At 42.5% G+C, this 20037-nt stretch overlaps 1 protein-coding gene across 3 annotated transcripts in view; it reads right to left on the bottom strand.

Moving 5' to 3' along the window:
* Positions 1–20037, bottom strand: part of TNRC6B (trinucleotide repeat containing adaptor 6B) — a 247967-nt gene that overhangs the window by 116173 nt on the left and 111757 nt on the right. Inside the window, exon 1 of one of the 3 annotated variants that reach the window (XM_082665489.1) lies at positions 17537–17715. The exons of the other annotated variants lie outside the window; for them this stretch is intronic. Coding sequence (XP_082521615.1) covers positions 17537–17541 — 5 coding nt within the window. The 5' untranslated portion in view covers positions 17542–17715. Of the gene's footprint in view, positions 1–17536; positions 17716–20037 lie in introns of those variants that run through there. 3 annotated transcript variants of the gene reach the window in all.

Genomic DNA, 20037 nt, shown 5'->3' with positions numbered 1-20037 from the left:
GGGCTTCCCTGGTGGCGCAGTGGTTGAGAGTCCGCCTACCGATGCAGGGGACATGGGTTTGTGCCCCGGTCCGGGAAGATCCCACATGCCGCGGAGCGGCTGGGCCCGTGAGCCAGGGCCGCCGAGCCTGCGCGTCCGGAGCCTGTGCTCCGCAACGGGAGAGGCCACAACAGTGAGAGGCCCGTGTACCACAAAAAAAAAAAAAAAAGAAAGAAAAGAAAAGTAATTGTTTTCAAGCACTCTAAAATCACTGGGCATGTAATTACTGTCTAATTACAAATGATTTCTATTTTCTTCATTATAGTTTTGATAAGTCCTCTGTTTGATTACACTTTAAGAATTACTACTTAAACTCGATACAGTTAAGATCCTTTTAAAAATGTCTCTTTATTAATCAATTTGGCTTTTCAATTAATTATCTGAGATAAAGTTTTTAATCACTCAGTAATTTCTCTTTCTTAGTTAACATATCATGTTGCTCAAGAAGAAAAATGCCTTTCAATGGCCATCCAGGACTGTCCCCAAAAACCTCCCGCTCTGCATGCCATCAGTACTGGCCTCATTGCCCTCGTTATTATTTATTATGAATGCAGTGTGAGGATCCCCATAAAGCCATCAGTGCCCATCATTTGAGTGCATATTTTATTTAAGACAGTCTGCTTTATAAAACAGGGATTTATCATCAATGAACAAATTATTCTGTGCCGCAACTGAGAAGGCTTGGGAAGAGAACACATTCTGGAGTTAGAGCCCTAGTTCCTCCACTTCCTTGTTTAGTGGTTTCAGATCAGTTACTAAGTTTCCGGCATGCCATCCTTCTTATGAAGATCAAACCATTTCCACTTCAGGCTGCAGTGAGAACTAAATGAGGTCATGGGAAATACCTGCTATCTAATAGGCACTTAATGAATTTGAGTTCATGTCCTTTCCCCAACAGAGCCTCATGGAAAAACTCAGTATGATTCTAAGCAGTCTTTTTCAATTTGGTCACACAGAACCTCAGAGAGAACCTATAGAAGAACATGGGTCATAACTGCTAGCTTAAACTATGTCTGCCTGTCACTGCCCTTGACCAAAACAAGAGAAACGAAAAAACACCAGCAAGAGTTCCATGACCTAAAAACAAGCAATGAACTTATCCCTTACCCAGGAGAATAATATCAGTATTCAGAGGGGGAAGAAATGAGGAATAAATAGCCTATATTTTCTACTTTGACTTCCAAATAAAGGTGCCAACTAGTCTTAGAGACCCCAACTAATCCCGGCCTGAGAGCATTGGGACCACTCTCTCAGTGATGGGTTATCTGTTTGTTCTGCCTAACCAGCTCTATCAAGTACCAGTGACTAAATATTAGGATTTAATATCTGACAAAAGAAGATCACATTATTAAAAATCAATTAGGGCTTCCCTGGTGGCGCAGTGGTTATGAATCTGCCTGCCAATGCAGGGGACATGGGCTCGAGCCCTGGTCCGGGAAGATCCCACATGCCGCGGAGCAACTAAGCCCTGCGCCACTACTGAGCCTGTACTCTAGAGCCCATGAGCCACAACTACTGAAGCCTGCGTTCCTAGAGCCCGTGCTCCACAACAAGAGAAGGCACCGCGCCGCAACAAAGAGCAGCCCCCACTCACCGCAACTAGAGAAAGCCCGTGCACAGCAACAAAGACCCAATGCGGCCAAAAAAAAAAAATCAATTAGAGGTAACCAATTTTAAAAACCAAAGGTGTTAATAATGTGATGCACTATGGGCCACACTAGCAGTGTCGGGAAAAAAAAGACAAAAATGCTAGCCCCCAACAGTGAACCAAGCACAAGTGCAAAAGTCCCAGAAGGTAAGACATGGCCTGAATAGAAAACACCAGGATGAGGAGTGAACGTAAAAATTGCCAGCAAATAATGCTAGGTGATCTATGTGCTCTGTAAATTCAATATCTGAAATATCTAAGCTTTTCTGGAATGTAAAAGTATGTGGTTTGGGTGTGTGTTTTTTTTTTTTAATCGTGAAAATTTGTTTACCTTGAAGGGATGGAGGAGGATGTAGTGGCCTTCCTTCATACTGCTTCAAGAGCAGAGCCAGATGTTAAAAGAATGCAAACAAAATGCTGAGGTACCATCAATATACACTTTGTCTCTGCAAATAATTCTTTCTTCATACAACAGGATGAAGTTGTGTACATGTTTCATTTGCAAAGCCTCTGTGCTTCCAAACGACTTCCAAGCAAAGGTCAAAATGTCTCCCCCTAAGGTTTACAAAGGGCCTAGTCTCTGAGTGATCTGTCACAGGCCTCAGACACAGGTGGAGGGCCAGGAGTAAAATTCCTTACCCAACTGAAGTCCACTTGTTATCCAGAAGAGCCCATGTCACCAAAAACACATGGGGACTCGCCCCAGGAAGAGAACACTTTCTTGTTTGTCAAAGCCCCCAAACCACAGCAGACACTTACCAACATTTCTGCAACAGGCAACACGGCCAGATTCCCCTCCTTTGAGACACCACACATCAATCAAGCTTCTATTCAGTCTCTCCTCTCTTCAAACTGATGGAAGTGCCAGATGCTCTGGCTCTTCTTCTCAGTTTAGTGGGGGGAAGACAGGTGAAGAGGAAAGGTACTAGAGCTCAGAGAACTCAGAGACTGACCTGCATTTAAAGCCTTCTCTAATTGTGAAATATTCTTTGTTTCCTATTCAAGAATGTCTGGGCATGAGCAAGGCAGGTAGGAAAAACTGAGAGTTCTATGTAAAATACACTGTCACCTAAAATATTTTTAAAGGGAGGGGACAGTCCACAGGCCCCTTCCACGCCACCCCAAATATTTCTGCTAGAAGGGAAGGATGGCGCAGATACTTCAGGAAGCTACTGTGAAGCTACTTGGCCTGGGAGAAGCTCTTGCGTCTGGTTTCTTCCCAAGGCAGTAGGGCTTTGTGCTCAAGTACACACTTCAGCAGCCTTGGGCAAGATACTTAACCTCTCCATAGTTACCTCACGGGGTCGTCAGGAAGAATAAATGTTAACGTATATACAGTACTTAGAACAGCATTATAGAAAGCACACAGGAGGTAACACTGTCTTCCCCTTCTAATGCGTAAGTTCTCACCTCCTCCAACCCAAACCCTTTCTTTCCTTGTTCTTTCAGGTCATTTGCCTGACCCTGGACTTATCTTATTCCCAACCCAGGCTGGACTCCCATGAACATTCACCAGCATTCCCTGAAGACTTCAACCCCTGGCTATCCCACACTACCTACCCAGGCCAATCCTCACTCAGGTTCAGATGAACCCCAACTCACCACGTTCTTCACCTTGCTTTGCTGGAAAGAGCCTTCAGAGCCTCAGATCACTGCAATTACAAATAAAGGATCTCCTCTCTCAGCTAAGCCTGTAGAGCTGGTAGATGGTTCTCCCTGTGGTCCTTTTCCACTCAGACTTCATCTCCTGTTTTACAGCGAGGAATGCTTCCAATTGAGAGGGGAATGTCTCCCAGAGGGAACTCCCTCAAATATCCTCTCCATTTCCAAATTTACTCTTCCCTCTCCAAGGCTAACCTGTCATCTAGGCAGCAAATCTCTTCCCACACCTCAGTTCTCTTCAAACCCTCTCTCTCCCCTGTTCAAGCCACCCAGCTGTGTCGAGTGCCTCCTGGGTGCCAGGCTCAGTTCGTGGTTGGTGAGGCTACAGAGCTCATCCTCGTACAGTCGACAGTTAAGTCTCGCCTTGTTCCTTCCCCTTAGCCTTCTGATTCATGCTTTAGAATATAAGCCCCATGAGCGTAGGGATCTTATCTATTTTCTTACTGCTTTATCCCTAGAGACTAGCATAGCTCCTGAAACACACAATGCACTCAATAAATATTTGTTGAGTTAATTCAAGTCATCCTTGATTCATTTATTCATTCAACAAATGCTCACTGAGCACTCACTCTGTGTGTGTGTGTGTGTGTGTGTGTGTGTGTGTGTGTGTGTGTGTGTGTGTGTGTGTGTGTGTGTGTGTGTCAGGTCAGGTGCTGGAGTTACAGAGGTGAGCACGACTAGTTCCTGTCCTAGAGCTGCTCACCGTAGTGACAGAGAGAAACCCGAAAACCCACAGGGAGACTTCCCAATGTGACAGACAGTGGCAAGCAGGATGAACAATGATGTGCTGGACCTCAGTGGAGACCTGAACGCATTGCACTGAGCTCCTCAAGGCCAAACCTAACTGCCCACATCCAGGGCTTATCTCAGCTGACCCCCTGGGGCACCAGCCCTGATAACTATCCTTTACTTCCCTAAACTCCTTCCTGCCTGGGTTTCTCTTGCACCACCCTTTTTCCTGTTTTCATCCCACTCCTCTGACCATCTGTTAAGGGAGCGCTGTCACAACCATGGCCTAGATGACCATCTCTAGATCTAAATGGATGGCTCCCAACTTCTCTCTTGAGCTCCAGGCCCTCATTTCCACCCGCCAAGTTATAGTAAATGTCCAGCAAACATCTAAAACGTACCCAAAGCAAACACACGGCCTGTTAGCCCCCATCCTCACCCTTTTACAAACTCAAAACCCCTGCTCCACCCACCAAATGCCCACCCCAACTCCTGCATCATCCATTCACCCAGCCAAGGGCCTCTAGTCTTTCCATCTTTACTGTCACTGACTTAATTTACATTCTCCAATCACTCCTCTTGCTTCGACTGCCCCTCATCTCTCCTCCAGTATCAGATTCTCAATATGGTAATCAACTGAAGCAAGTTGAGTTTTTAAAACTGCTTTCTACAGAATAAAATTCAAATTCCTTAGAACACAAAACCCAGCCAACCCTTCCACTCTCCTCCAGGCAGCCTGCACTTGTGTCCCACTAACACCTCACCATTTCCCATATGCCCCCACCCCCTAAATCCTCCCTTGTTTGTGTCACTTCCTCTGCCTGAAATGCTAGCATAACTTTTATGAAAACAGTAGCTACCACTGACTCTGGGTACTATTACTATTATTATTCCCCATTTTACCAGTGAGTAAGCTGAGGCACACAGATACTACTTGCCCAACACTGGGCTGACCTAACCACACAAGTGTCCTGATTTCAGAACCTCAGTTCTTAACCACTACGTTATATCACCCCAATCTACTCACCATCCCCTTCACCAAGCAACTCCTAATTTCCCTTTAAGACTCAGTTCAGGGATTTCCCTGGTGGCGCAGTGGTTAACAATCAGCCTGCTAATGCAGGGGACACGGGTTCGAGCCCCCTGCATCTGGGAAGATCCCACATGCCGCAGAGTAACTAAGCCCATGCGTGCTCCACAAGAAGAGAAGCCACCGCAATGAGAAGCCCGTGCCCCACAACGAAGAGCAGCCCCGCTCGCCGCAACTAGAGAAAGCCCGCGTGCAGCAACGAAGACGCAAGGCAGCCAAAAAAGAAAAAAAAAAAGTTCAAATGTTTCCTGGATGGTGGAGACTTCCCCAATTCCCTAGGGCTCTGCCTCCAACCTCCAGGATCCCTTGGCATCATATCTCTGTCTTTATTACAGGCAGCCTCACGTTACTGGTTGAGTTCCAAAGATAAAAGCCAGGTCTTTTTATCTTGTACTATTCCCAACACTGTAGAGTGCCTGAGGCATAAATACTTAGGTAATAAACAAATTTTTCCAAGTACACAGGACATAGAGTATATCCTGCTCACTCAAGTCTACCCAGCCTCTTACGGCTTCCAAAGACCCTACCTACACTGCTAACCCCAACCTCTCCCCTCCTCTTCTCTTGGCCCCAGGATTCTGAGGATGAAGAGTCAAAGCACTGGCTGGGGTGGCCACTCCCACAGCCAGCTGACAGCATTATCACAGCAGGGCAGGCCGGTGAGCTGCTGGCCATGGGCCCCTTGATTAAAGGAGTAAACTGCATCTAAAGAGCACTTTCTCTCGCTGAAGGCAGACAGAGGGGATATTTGATGCACAGTTGCCAGATTTACGGTCTTTGTCATTTAAAATGTGAGAGTGGGATGGTGGACATAAAAATAAAAATGTACATAATATGACAAAAACCCTGCCATGGCCATTATTTACAACTCACTAAGAGCCAACGGGCTGGCAAAAATGTACATAATATTATTTAGTCCTGTGACCTACTTGCCACTTTTACAAAATCACCACGACTATACAGTTGGCTCTTGAACAGACAGTGTTTGAACTGTGCGTGTCCACTTATACGTGGATTTTTTTCAAGAGTAAATACTTAACAGTTGGTTGAATCCGCAGATGCAGAACTGTGGATACGAAGGGCTGACTGTAAAGTTACACTCAGATTTTCAACTGCGCAGAGGGTTGGCGCCCCTAACTCTGGCATTGTTCAAGGGTCAACTGTATACCTCATTAAAACAGATAAACTTTGGAATAGGTTTTGACTATTATTCTAGATTCTACAATTGCTCAGCACCTAACGGAGTTGGCTTGTTCTTTCTTTTTTTCTTATGTTAAAGTAGAATGGTTACCTGCTTACAGTATTTTCATAGGGAGCAAAGTAATTTTTTTTAAGTGTGAGTCACTGTCACACAGTGACCATCATCACTGTCAATAAATAAGAATGAAGGAAGGTAGTTCCAGAACTTGAAATAAGGTTTATTCCTATGAGTGAGGCTAATAAAACCAGCAAGCACATAGTTAACTGTAATACATGCTAAGAGATGGGCTATAATTAGGGTGGTTCCCAAACACTGAAAACTTTAGTACCTGTGCTGATCTATATTCCGTATGTAATAGTTTTCATGAAGCTATAATCAACTGAGTAGGATGTTTCTTATTCTGAGACTGTCCATTCTACTCTTTTGTCAAAATGCCTTTTCTTTGAAATGGTGGTAATAAATAGTGGGTTTTTTAAAATGCCTTTACATGGCATATTTAAAACTGGTAACTCGGGCTTCCCTGATGGCGCAGTGGTTGAGAGTCCGCCTGCCGATGCAGGGGACGCGGGTTCGTGCCCTGGTCCGGGAAGATCCCACATGCTGCGGAGCGGCTGGGCCCGTGGGCCATGGCTGCTCAGCCTGCGCGTCCGGAGTTGCTCCGCAACGGGAGAGGCCACAGTAGTGAGAGGCCCGCGTACCGCAAAAAAAAAAACAACTGGTAACTCATGATGGATCCTAATATTGCTTTCACAGTGTTACAGTTCCCTGAAACCTACGTCTGTCTGGGAACCACCATGTTAAAGTGTCTGAAGAGACTTGGGAAATAGCCAAATCCAGCTTACTGGTCTAGAATGTAGTTTTAGAAAGGAACAATTAAAATGGAAAGTACACCATGCATTTCCCCAAATTGTGCCTAAAAAACAAAAATAAAAACCTGGGACTTTAAAATTTTATATATACACAACACTTAAGATTCCCAACGCATATTAGCATCTTAAAGACTCTTAAGTCCTTGTAGTAAGCAAAGATCAGTTTAATTAAGGAAAGGAACTTTTTTTTTTGTTTTCCAGACAAACCTGTTAGTACCCTGACAAACAGTAGGAAATGCTGAACTAATCAAATCTACTGAAGTGTGTCTAAAAACAGAATGTGTTAATTAGTGGAAGTGTGTCTTCCTGAAACCTGGAAAAGGGGCAGGGAATCACCCCACCCTCAACCCCTCCAAAAAAGAAAGTATGGCAGTGTTTTCTGTGGGGCTTCTCCGAGAGAAAGTTACATAATCTGGTAATAGGGTTTTTCTACTTCAGTTTCTCTAAAATCTAGGGGGAAAACATGCATGTACGTCACCATTCCTCAATACGGATGGCCAACTCCTTTTGATCCAAATGGAAAGCTCTGGATAGGGAGGACAACATTCTGGTCATCAAAAATATCCATCGCCTACATGCTGAAGTAGCAAATTAACTCCTTCTTCTTTTTTTTCTTTTTTCCAAATCTTCTGGCTGCTCCAGGCAGCATGTGGTATCTTAGTTCCCTGACCAGGATGGAACCCACGCCCCCTGCATTGGAAGCGCGGAGTCTTAACCACTGGACCGACAGGGAAGTCCTGCAAATTAACATTTAAAAAAATCGCTTATGAATCTGGTTGGTGTGGCAACTGAGTGGACTGATAAATTTGATTCTCAAAACCAGAAAAACTGGGGATCATGTCCTGGAATATGGCAACCCACGAGTGGCTCCTTAAAAATTCTTTAAACCTCAGTGAGACAACCCAGAGTGGATCATTAAATCATTTTAGTGGTTGGGATCAGCTGTTTTGGTTTTGGTTTTGTTTTACAAAATGGACTTGAGTAGCCTATATCAGGATAGAATATATGACGTAGTATCAGAAAGTAAATATAAATACTTTTGCTTCCGTGTATACTTCATGTATGTACAGGGCCTCAATCAAATTGTATTTCTTAGTGTAGATCCAATCAAAAAGTTCAAAAGCCACTGTTCTAAGATACCCAATTATATGTCTAACTTCAGCTTATAAATAGGAACTTCTTGGCATAAAAAGAACAGCAATTATTTTATGCAAGCAAGGGGTTAAAAAGAAAAAAAGAATGGCACTGAGAGGTACAAGACTCACTGCTCTGGGTTCCAGAGTGGGGCAAGGAACCTTGTGCTAGGTCTCTTTTTAAGCCATTGAAGGGCATTATGTAAACCCACCACTACACAGTCTGGGTGTTTTACAAAGGCACGGATAACCAAAACGCACTTCTAAAGGAAAACAAAAGTGTAAGGAATTTATTTCCATATTGATTTAAAAAACAAAAACAAGACTTCACAGAATAACTGACACTCTAAACTCTTATACTTCATAGAAAAATAAGGTCCTCTGTGTCCACCGAAATGGAATTGTGCACCAACTCAAAAGCAACGCTTAACTTTCCAGTGTGAACAAGGTTTGGTTCCAAGCACAACTCAAGATCATTTCTATCTTTACAGATTATTATTTAGAAGGTCTAGTTAGCAACTACAAAGCAATATAAATCAATGAGATCATTAAATAAAAATCTTTGAACCTGCTTTTTTATAAACCACCCATATTTAGTAAATATTATACTGGCCCAAGATGTCAAGAAATACAAAATGAGTATAATAGTCTATGGCCAAACAGCCTGCAGGCTGCCAAAAAGAAGCGAGATTCAAGCACAAAATAATTAGCCCTCTGGCACCCTTTCCCCCTCATGCGAGAAGGCTGGGACTGCTGACTGAAAGCTTCTGAAAACACTGGAATCCTAATGTCACCTCCCCACCTGAAGCCTGGCATCTCACTGACTCCACAGAGTTCAAAAAGAGGGAGGGAGTGCTCCCACCCTCCAACTAAACCTCTGTACCTAGCATTACTGAAACTGGACACAAATTGGTTACGCTTAAAAACTTCTACCAATCTACCATCCAGCTGACCTTAGCCAAAACAATTTTTTAAATTCCTGTTTTAAATTTTAGAATCTATGCATAAAAAGTTCATCTCCTCACAAGCAAAATTAGGATCTGACCCCTTCAATTCTAAAAATTTCATCAGCATAAGCTCACATGTGTTCTAACACCAATCCTGTGAAATGCTTTGTGATGGGAAGAATGCTTTGTGACTCTGGCTATTTCCAAAGTGCACGTTAGCTGCAAGCAGCCTATCTTACTCTGCATAAACCCTCCCTTGTCCAATTTCGTAGCCACACATGGCTAGTGTGAACTTTTAAAGAGGCTACTGTGACTGAGAAACTGAATTTTAAAATGTATCTTAGTTTTAATTAATTTAAACTTTAAGGGAGTTCTCTGGTGGCCTGATGGTTAGGATTCTGGGCTTTCACTGCCGTGGCCCGGGTTCAATCGCTGGTTGGGGAACTGAAATTCTGCAAGCCACATGGTGCAGCCAAAAAAAAAAAAAATTTTTTTTTAATTGATTACTTACTTCTATTACTAGAAAACTCTAGTATGTTTGAAAAAACTTGGGTATGTGAACGTACTTTTTCAACTGTAAAATTTATCAAATCTAAATACAGATCAAGCATTTCCAATAACATTTCACATTCAAACTGAAATGTGTTATAAAACACACACCAGATTTTGAAAACTTAGTATGAAAAAAAAGAATGTCAAATATCTCATTAATATTTTAAAATCTGTTGCATGTTGATTTAACTTTTTGTATATATTGGGTTAAATAAAATATATATTATTAATTTCACCTGTTTTTTTCTTTTTTTTTCTTTTTGGCTGTGCCACGTGGCTTGTGGGATCTTAGTTCCCCATGGAACCCAGGCCCTTAGCAATGAAAGCAGAGTCCTAACCAGTGGACCGCCAGGGAATTCCCTCCTTTTATTTTTTTTAATGTGACTCCTGGAAAATGTAAAATAACACATGGCTCACATTCTATTTCTACTGAATGGTGCTGGCATAACCTAATGATTCCCAAACCTTTCCCACCGGAACACCTTCCAACACCAGGTTAGGGGACGTTGCCATAACCAAATACTGTTCTTCCTGTGCGGCATCAAAACCTGCTGACCGCATCTGAGATTGAGAAGTCCTTCCCTCATCTTCAGTGACTCACGACTGTCCTGCACAAGCACCTTTCTTTAATCCTTTCCCGGGTCCTCTTTCTCTTCCTGTCCCCAAGGCCCCATTCTCAGTTCTCTTTTCCATTCTCTGCACCCATGGTGACCTCATCTCCTCTCAGCTTCAACTATCACTTCTATGCGGATGACTTCCAATTCTTTATCTCCACTTCTGACCTCTTTCTCAAGCGTCAGCTCCACATTGCCAGCTGCCTGCTAACCAGTTCCATCTGGAAATCCCACCAGCTCCTTAAACTCAGTATGCCTGACCTGGAATTCCCCATCTTCATTTCTGCTGAAGATTCCCGTCATTCACCTTGAAAACCTGGAGTCCCTGGTCCCTCTTCTAGCCCCACTGCCACAGTCTTAGGGCAGGCCCTTTCATAACAGGCCTCCTACTTGGCCTGCCTATCTCAATTCTCCCCTCAGTCCTGCCCTCTCCCAATCCCACCACTCCCAGTCCCTCCTCTGCCTCACTGCCATACTAATATTCTCAAAATACCACATTGATCACATTGCCTTCAGACTTTCAACAGACCCCCCACTATCTGCCTTGGCAATCCAAACTACTCAGCAGGCGTCCCAGCTCTCCCATAGACATTCAAACTCCCTTCAATCCCCTCTGAACACAGCTAACCCTCCAGCTACAATGCTCTGCCCTCATGTCTGCTCTTCACAATTCTGCCCAATATTTAAGGCTCAGCTCAAATAAAACGTCCTCATATAAAGACGTCTCTGATCAACCCAGCCAAAATTAGCCTTTCTCCTCCCTCAAACTCCTTTTGTATTTCTAATGGTGACCACTGTAGTAATGGGAGCACATCTGTGGTCTTACCCTCTCTATAAAATAGTGTTCTTTTAACACTTGCACTGCACACTGCCATTTCTGGACATCTTACCAAAGAAATCAACTTACAAAGGAAAATCTTGGTAAAGCTGGGACCACTGATGACTCTCAAATCTACCTCCAGCCAGATATCTAATTACTCCAGACCTTCATTTAGATGCCCCAAGATTAAATTACTCCAAAACTGAACTCATTTTCTCAATCCCACACGTGTCTCTCATCTAAATAGACCCTAACTCCGTGAATGGTACCACCATCCATCAGCAGGCCAGGCCAGAGACAGAGGTGTCATCTTTTATTTCCCCAACCCTAACCCTCAATGATCAGGTTCTGTGAAATCTTCTTCCTAAATGTCTCTGGTTTTATCCACTTCTTCCCAGCTCTGCTGTCAGCCCAGGCCACCATCACCTGAGATTACTGCAACACCATCTGGTCTTATACTCAATCCTCCAGCCATTTTCTACAGTCCAACTAGAGCATATCTTTCAAAAGTTCAATCTGATCAGGTGAAATTCCTGCTGAAAACCCTTTAATTGTTCTCGGGATAAAGACTTCCAAACATGACTTATATAGACTCTTCTGCAACTCACCAGTGTTTACCTTTTCAGTTTCACTTCTCATTTCCCAGATTATCTTTTCTTTTACACACATCACCCTCCAACCATGTCCAAGTACTCTACATACAGTTCTCCAAATATGCTGAAGGCCTCTCTTGCCTCAGGGCCCTTGCATAAGCTGGTCCCTCTACGTGGGTTGGGCGGCCCTCTTTTGTAATCACCCAACACCCTGAGGACTGGCCAGGCTCCTTGCATTTATATTCTTTCTAACTTCAGCAATGGTACCTGGAAAAAAATCTTCCTACTACTCCTATGCTAGCTCTTATCCCAATGTCTGGCAGGTAATAGGTATTCAAATAATTATTTGTAATGAATGAACAGATAAAAATTTTGTTTTTCTTTGAAACAAATTCCAGTCCAATGTCAATGAATGAAAGCTATTTGTCATCTATATTAATTCAACAGCATTGTATAAAGTGGGCAATTGACCTAAATTTTAATTTTATCTGTCTTTTGAGTCAGATAAAATTGTCTATTACCAGTTTGGTTAAATAGAGTCTATATGTGCAGGCTCAGAACAATGAAAATGAAGGAAAAAACACTGTATTTTATATTCTCCTTTGCGTTGTAAACTTTAAGACCAATTCATTTGAAACTGTTGAGAACCTTTAGATGCAAAACACAGAATGTATGAAAAGCAGCCAAGCAAATGTGGATACACCACAGAGGCAGAGCCTGAAGGGAACGGGAGAGCAGGGAGAGATGACCTCAGACCGTAGGAATGTAGGGACTTGAATAAAAGAAAAGGCTCAGCGCTGCCCCTGCCCTCATCCAGACTGAAGCTCTGGGCAATCAGTGCCCGCGCGTCATGATCCTGGGAGCCATGAGAGGATCAAGCATCTGTGGGGCCATAAAAGCCTTTCTGGTTTACTTAACAGAGAGAGAGCAAAGGGGAAGGAAACACTGAGCAACGAGACTAGGTGCTGGCCCCTTCATACAGCATTTCCCTTCTGCTTCCCAACAACATATTGTTCCCATTTTACTGATTAAGAAACAGGGGCTTGGGCTTCGCTGGTGGTGCGGTGGTTGGGGGTACGCCTGCCGATGCAGGGGACACGGGTTCGTGCCCCGGTCCGGGAGGATCCCACATGCCGCGGAGCAGCTGGGCCCGTGAGCCAGGGCCGCTGAGCCTGCGCGTCCGCAACGGGAGAGGCCACAGCAGTGAGAGGCCCGCGTACCGAGGAAAAAAAAAAAAAAAAAGAAACAGGGGCTTATGGTCACATAGCTGGTCCTGGTGACCTTATACTCAGGTCTAATTCAAACACATTTTTATTGAGCACTTACTTGTGCTAAGCCCTATTCTAGATGCTGAGGATTGAGCAATAAGCAAAACACTACAGTCTGCTTTGGTTTGTGGGGAGTGATGTACCACACACAAATAATGTGATTGCAGATACTGACACAATTAAGGGGCATAAAAAAAAGTAAAACTAAGGGATATGATAGAGTAACTAGGGAGGCAACTTAAGTTGCAAGGTTCTCAGAGATAATTTAAAGGATAATTTTGCAGGCCTAGAAAAAAAAAAAGGATAAAGTGACTATCTCGTCAAACCTTAAATCGAAGTCTCTAGAACTACCAGAAGCAAAAACTTACCATCCATTCCCTGACTATCAGTAAGGAGACCATCAGGGGAAAGAACTATAGGTTATCCTAGTCATAACCCAAAGCAGTAGCTTCGACAGTCATCAGGTGGTAAATATTTCCACAGGAACCGGTGGCTGTTCAGGGCCACAGGCTGACCAAATGAATTCTTAGCTCCCCCTGCACCTACACCGGCAGCAGGCATAATAAATGATTGCTGAATATTTGAAGAAAGAAAGGAAAGCATGTTAAAATGTCACCATCGCGGGTTAAATCCCTTTTCAGGCCAAGTGGCTTCAATTCACCCCACCCACTCCACCACAAGCCTTAATCACAAGAAGGTGAGGGAAGTCGGATTAGTATAAACCCTTGAACAATACTGTACTAGGAAACAATTAGCATAGGCTGCCCCACTCCCCAGTCAATGATCAGAAACCCCACCTTTAAATTCCGAGTTCCACTTAAAGAAAATCTAATAGCCAAATGATAATTAAAAATTAATAAGGAGTAATTATTTGGCTTCTTTAAATAAGGGTTCTCCTAATGCAGATACTCAGGCTACTTATGTACCAGGTACTTGTTCTAACTGTTGCACACATAGCACCAAGGTAAAGCCACTGGTTCTTTACCTGGGTATCTCCCTCATTAGATGGGTACTCCTTGAGGGGAGGAACAAAGTACATTCACCTGTGTTGCCTCAGGGCCTTGTCCAATTTAAACTGCAGAAGGTCAATGATCATACTGAGTTGTAAAAATTAAATTTCTCCAAAACTTTTCAGTTCTGGGGCAGCTGGGTAGGGTGAGGCCCACCCCTTACTACTGTTATCTGCTGGGGCCTGCTCTGCAGAACCTGAAGGTCTCATCATCACATATCACTCTTTCTGTGTCTCTTTGCAAGTTTAAGAGCTGGAAAAGCCTTAGAAGTCTCTGCTTCAAATTTTAGAAGTTAATTTTTAAAGGACTGTCCCGGTGGCGACAGAGAATAACAAATGGCCATTCAAAGCTGAACAACAGGGCTGAGTTTGCGCCATATACCAAAGATGCCAATGCTTCCTTTCTGGCACACAGATGAAGGACTGAAAAACAGTTTAAAAATAAGATACCACTTCTGATAAATAGGCGCTATCAATTTTTGTGATGCTTCAGTAAAATCTTAATAATGAATCTGTGACAATTCTTCCTGAGACAGAGTAGCCTTGTGAATAATGACATTAATATCACAAGTAGACCCAGCATTGGGGGTGGGAAGACTTCAGTGAGGACTATATTATTTTTCTCCAGTAAGAAACTTCCCCTGCATACACTGTCTCATTTTTAAAAACCACAACATGCAAGTTCTAATATCCCTGGGGTTTTGCTGGTCATAGCATCAGCTACATCTCTGAAGTTTTTAGATTCATTTCATGCTACCAACAGAAAGAAAACTTCAACAAAAGGCACAAATACCATCCATCTGCACACTTGATTTATTACTCATTTTTATTTGCTCCTGAATTCCCATAGTTTGGTGTGCCATAAGGACTGGCCCTGAAGGAACTTAGATCCAAAATGGCAGCTGAGCTTCTGAAACTCATCAGAGCCATAATGCCTAACATACGTGAAACCAGGTCTTATTTATCGCACTTCTCAACCTGTCTAGGAGAGAAGAATATTTACCAAAACATTTCAAAGAATCAGATGGCATTCTGTTAATGTTCATTATATCATTCTTCTTCTTGCCTAAGAGACCAGGCACCCTGCTTCTGGTCCCTCTGCTCTGCAAACTGAATTAAACTGCTATTCACATGTTTACAGTCCACAAAAACAATCTAATGGCAAAACATGGAAAGCTTAGGTTCTTCTCATTCTTCTTCTGTAAGGCCAACTTAGGAAATGGGCGTAAAATGAATCATCTAACAAGTAAAGCCCCAAATAAGCGCTTTCATTTTCAGAAAAAACAACAACAAAAATCAGAGCTCTAATTTTCCTTAGGTCTACCACAAAGCAACACTCCCTATCACTATGGCAATTTCTGTCTTTTCCTTTAAATTCAAGCTGTAAAAAAAATTTTTAAGAGACAAATTTGTTCCAGATTACCTCCTGACTGTAATGTTTCCAATCCCTCTTACACAAAAGCTGAACTTATACCAAAAAAATTTACACTGAATTTAAACCGTCACTTCTCTACTCATTTCCACTAATATAATAACATTAATTTTAGAAAAATAATAAAATACTTGCTCTTTACAGACAGAGGACTTTAATTATCTTTATGAATTCAAATGGAAAGTCTTTTTGTTAAATTAGCATGAAAGTCCCTTCATCTACACACAATTGGCCCAAAGAAACAGGCCATTTTCAGCACAAGAGGCCAATCCATTTTAACAGTGAATAAAGCTTTTGAAAGCACTACACACCCTCTTCCAGACTGTCAAATTTTCAAAATGGTCCAGCATTTTTTTTGCATTTTTTTAACACTTTCAGGTCCAGCAAACATCTTATAATTAGATTAATTAAAAAGGAAACAACAACAGCCAAAAAAAGCCACTGCTCACTTCTGATCAAAATTATTCCATTTATGCTTAATTAGCTTTAATCCAAGTCTACATATTTAATGATGGGGATATGACAATTCAACCTATTTGCATATTTTAAATGCCCTTTCTAAACTATACTTTGTAACAGATTTAGAAAAATAGTCTGTTTCTCATGCCAATATGCTAAGGCATAAATCAGGAGGATACAAATTAGGAAGGAAAAAAAAAAAAGAAAACAAGGCCTCTCAGAGCCAGGGATGTGCTGGGAGGCGGGGGGCGGGAGGGGGGGTAATTTCCCCGGGGGGGGGTGCAATTTACCCGCCGCAACAAAACTACGATCCTTTCTGCCCACCAGACCGAGAAGCATTACATCACACTCTCACAATGATAGGGGGAGGTGGCTCTGAGAAAGCAAGTTTTCAGCCGTCTTCCCTCCCTGTTCCCAGGCTTTCTAGAATCCTGCATTAGGAGTAATGGAATTTAACTTCAGTGCACTGCACACACAGTTTCAGGGGTAACACATACAGCTACTTATTTAGGTGACCCAATATGACCACTTCACAATGGATACGTGGCTAAAACAGGCAACTACACACACAGATGCTGAATTTGTGCTGAAAAGCCCAGTTCATCTGTGTAAGATTAAACAGAAATTGTAATCTATGAGAAACGAATAAAGCCAATCCACAGGGAGAAACTGATAAAGAAATAATTCCTAATCGGGAGGAATAGCTGTTTATACCCTTTAAAACACCATGTTTACAAGATAGTCCCACCATTTGGTTCGAACCACAATCAAAATAAAAGCGCATCTGGCTGCATATTTGAGAACACACACAGAGACCCAGTGCAAATGAGCGCGCGCAGAGGAGAGGGGTGATCCACACATTGCTTGGGAGGTTTTCAAGCAGGGGAATCTACAAACCCCAAACCTCCTGGTGTTCACTCGCCCCCAGCCTGATGTTTAAAATGGATCAGGTCTTATTTTAGGTTTTACATCTCTCTAGGAAGGATGGCCTAGCTTTAAAAAAAAAGAGAAAAAGAAAAAGCTTTTCCCGTGGTAGTGCTTGCCCTCCCAGATCCTTTGTCGGCCTTAGCAGCCGAAAGAATGCAAACCCATTTATATTTATGCAAATTTTTGCAGCAGATTTAAGGGGGCAGGGAGAGGTCTGTGTTTTTTAAAAAACCTCTTTCTAAATATCAAATTTCCAAATACTCGCAGCTTCATTTATTTGCAAGACAGAAACGATGATGAATATCTGCATATAAATTAAAAGTGCAATTAAATCACTTCAAAATCAAATATTTTACCAAGGCTTTTCCATTTCTAAAATGCCGAACCAAAAGTACATCACGGGTCTGATTTACACAGATTCACGAAATGTCTGAAGCCAGCCTCCACGCTAGACAAATGTCGATTTGCAACACCACTAGTGAAAACGGTTAGACAAGATCCATATAAATCAATTGGTTTTAAAAAATTGAAAATATTTACCAACCTCATAAAGTGCAGCAGTGCTTAAATCCAGCAAATTGAGGCATACAAGGTAGAAATGGAAATGAAAAAAGGTCCAAAAAATGATTTCTTTTTGTCTATCTGTTTTTTTGTATTTTAAATATTCAGAAACCAGCAGAGACTCTGTCGGCCATTTTGGCTTGAACTAACTCTCACACTCACTCTCCCTCTTGCTCTCTCTCTCCCCCTCTGTCTCTAAAGGAAACAGCTTTTTGTGACCTTCAAATAGAGGCGGATCATGTGACTTTGGGTAGGTTTGTCAATCAGGAAAGGGGAGGGAACTGGGGCTGAAACTACCTTAAAGGGAAAGCGGCCCTTTTCCACTCACTTTCATTTGTGAAACGCTGTTATCTCATACTCTCCACCTACACACACTGAATGTGAAAGTGGCAACAGCATAAGGGTAACAGATGAACAAAATATAAAAACCTTTATTGGTTTACAGAAATGTTCTCAGTTGCTAACGATTCTTACAGATCCTGGAGCTTGGCTCACTTGCTACAGTTATTCTCTGGATGTTTGGGCAAGCACAGGCTGGCAAACTACTCTTTAAAAAGGGGCTTAAACAACACCTTACCCAAACAAGAGACTTTCGTCTTTAGAGACTGAGGTGAAACACAGGACACAACTGATCTCTAACAAGCTCCTAAAATGCACAGGAAAAGACTGAAAGGAAACATACCAAAGTATAATCTGTGAATGCCAACTCAGAGAGGTTAAGTGACTTATCCCAATCACACAGCTAGACAGCTGCAGAACAGTGACTGGTTTCCCAGCTGAACTCCACATTTATTGTTTCAGGTGTATGTATGTTTGGTACCTCCTCCCCGCACCCCAAATAAAAACTATGCTACAGCACAGCAAGCTGGCAGATCTGAGTCACCTTTAATCCCCTCCCCCACCTGAGGAAGTAGCTCGGCAGCTGACCTAGAGTCAGCGCTAAAATTTAAAACCTACCTGGTTTCCCCCATTCCTAAGAGCCTTCTTCTGACTCAGTGCATCTTGCTTTCAACCCACCTAAGAAAACCACGCTGGGTTTGCGTCTCTAGCTCTGGGGCTAACAGGCTGTGTAACCTTAGTTAGGCAATTCCCTTTACCTTCCAGGCCTCAGTTTTCTCATTTGTGGAATGTAAGGATTGGCCATCAGTAGATGGTATCTTTGATTCCTTTCAGCCCTAAAACTGTACTCGGCTTCTTTGTTTTTAGCAGTTCTGTTTCATCTTATCCTTGCCATCTCAAAAGTCATTACCCCAGGAAAGTTTTCCTTGACCCTCCCCGTCTAGACCAGGCCTTCCTGTTCAACACTCCCATAACTTCCCTTACTACTTCTTCATAGCACCAGGCATAACTGCAATTTATTATTTGTCAAAGAAGTTGCTTATAGTTGGTCGTCCCCAGTATGTATAAGGACACATACCACATCTTCCTTCACTGCTGTGTGAGGCCTGATACCTACCTAGCCCCACATAGTAGGTAAATAAATGAATGAATTAATGACTTAGACCTCCATTCAGAAGTGCTGGGCTGAAGAGAGGAAATGTGCTATCCACATACAAGGAATAAAAGTCACATAGTTTCCAGAAAATCATCTCCATCTATTTGTTTTAAGGACTGCTTGAGGAAATAAAGTAACTAAAATCATAGAAAGCGGGCAAAAGTGCCCTGTGACTATCAGACTCCATCTATCTCTATGAACCAGAAAAGCTCAGATTCCACAGTGTGATTCTTCCAAATGAACTGGGCTGACCAAGCGTAATCTGACATGCCAGCCAGCACAGAAATGATGGATTCTGTAAGCCCAGCGTTCCTTGAAAAGGAACCTACGAACCCTTTCTAAATCCCACACGTTTGTCATCCTGGCTTCTGGGTCTTTATAAAGTCTCCCTCCTTCGCTTTTTCCACTGTGATAGAAGAACCAGAAAGGAGTTGTTTCAGGGCAGGCAGAGGCCAATGCCTAGAAGATCTGGCAGCTTGAATATTTATGGCGTAAACGCTTCCACTGTCTTTGCACAGACCCGAGTGGAGTAGGAGCCAGGACCTGAACTGACAATTGAGATTGTAAGCAAAAGCAGGAAACTCCTAGGATGGAAATTTTGAACATTTAGTCTATTTTTATCCTTCCAATACCTTCCAGATGAGCCACGGAAAGTTTACTTATGTGGAGCATGCTCAACATGTTAAAATGCATGGAAATTGTACAGCTGCCTTGTTTTAATTTGTGATGGACAGAATTTCTTTACAAGACTGAATTTTGCCAAGTCTCCACTCCTCAATGCAGAATATTATCATATAAACGTGACTACGTGTTTCCTTGTGTTATAGCAAGCTGCACAAAACGTAGAGAAACAAACACATTTTAAAGCAAAATATTAGCTCTATTTTCAAATGATATGATCAATTATTTTCTTCAACCTCCAGGAATCTTTTTCTTGGTGAGATACCTCTAAACTTAAAATAATTAGTCCAATTGTTCATCTCAAAGAA

This window comes from Grampus griseus, assembly GCF_964374135.1.
Source record: "Grampus griseus genome assembly, chromosome: 11".
In the NCBI taxonomy this organism is placed as follows: Eukaryota; Metazoa; Chordata; class Mammalia; order Artiodactyla; family Delphinidae; genus Grampus; species Grampus griseus.
The sequence above is the reverse complement of the archived record's forward strand: the minus strand, read 5'-3'. Positions and strand labels throughout refer to the sequence as shown.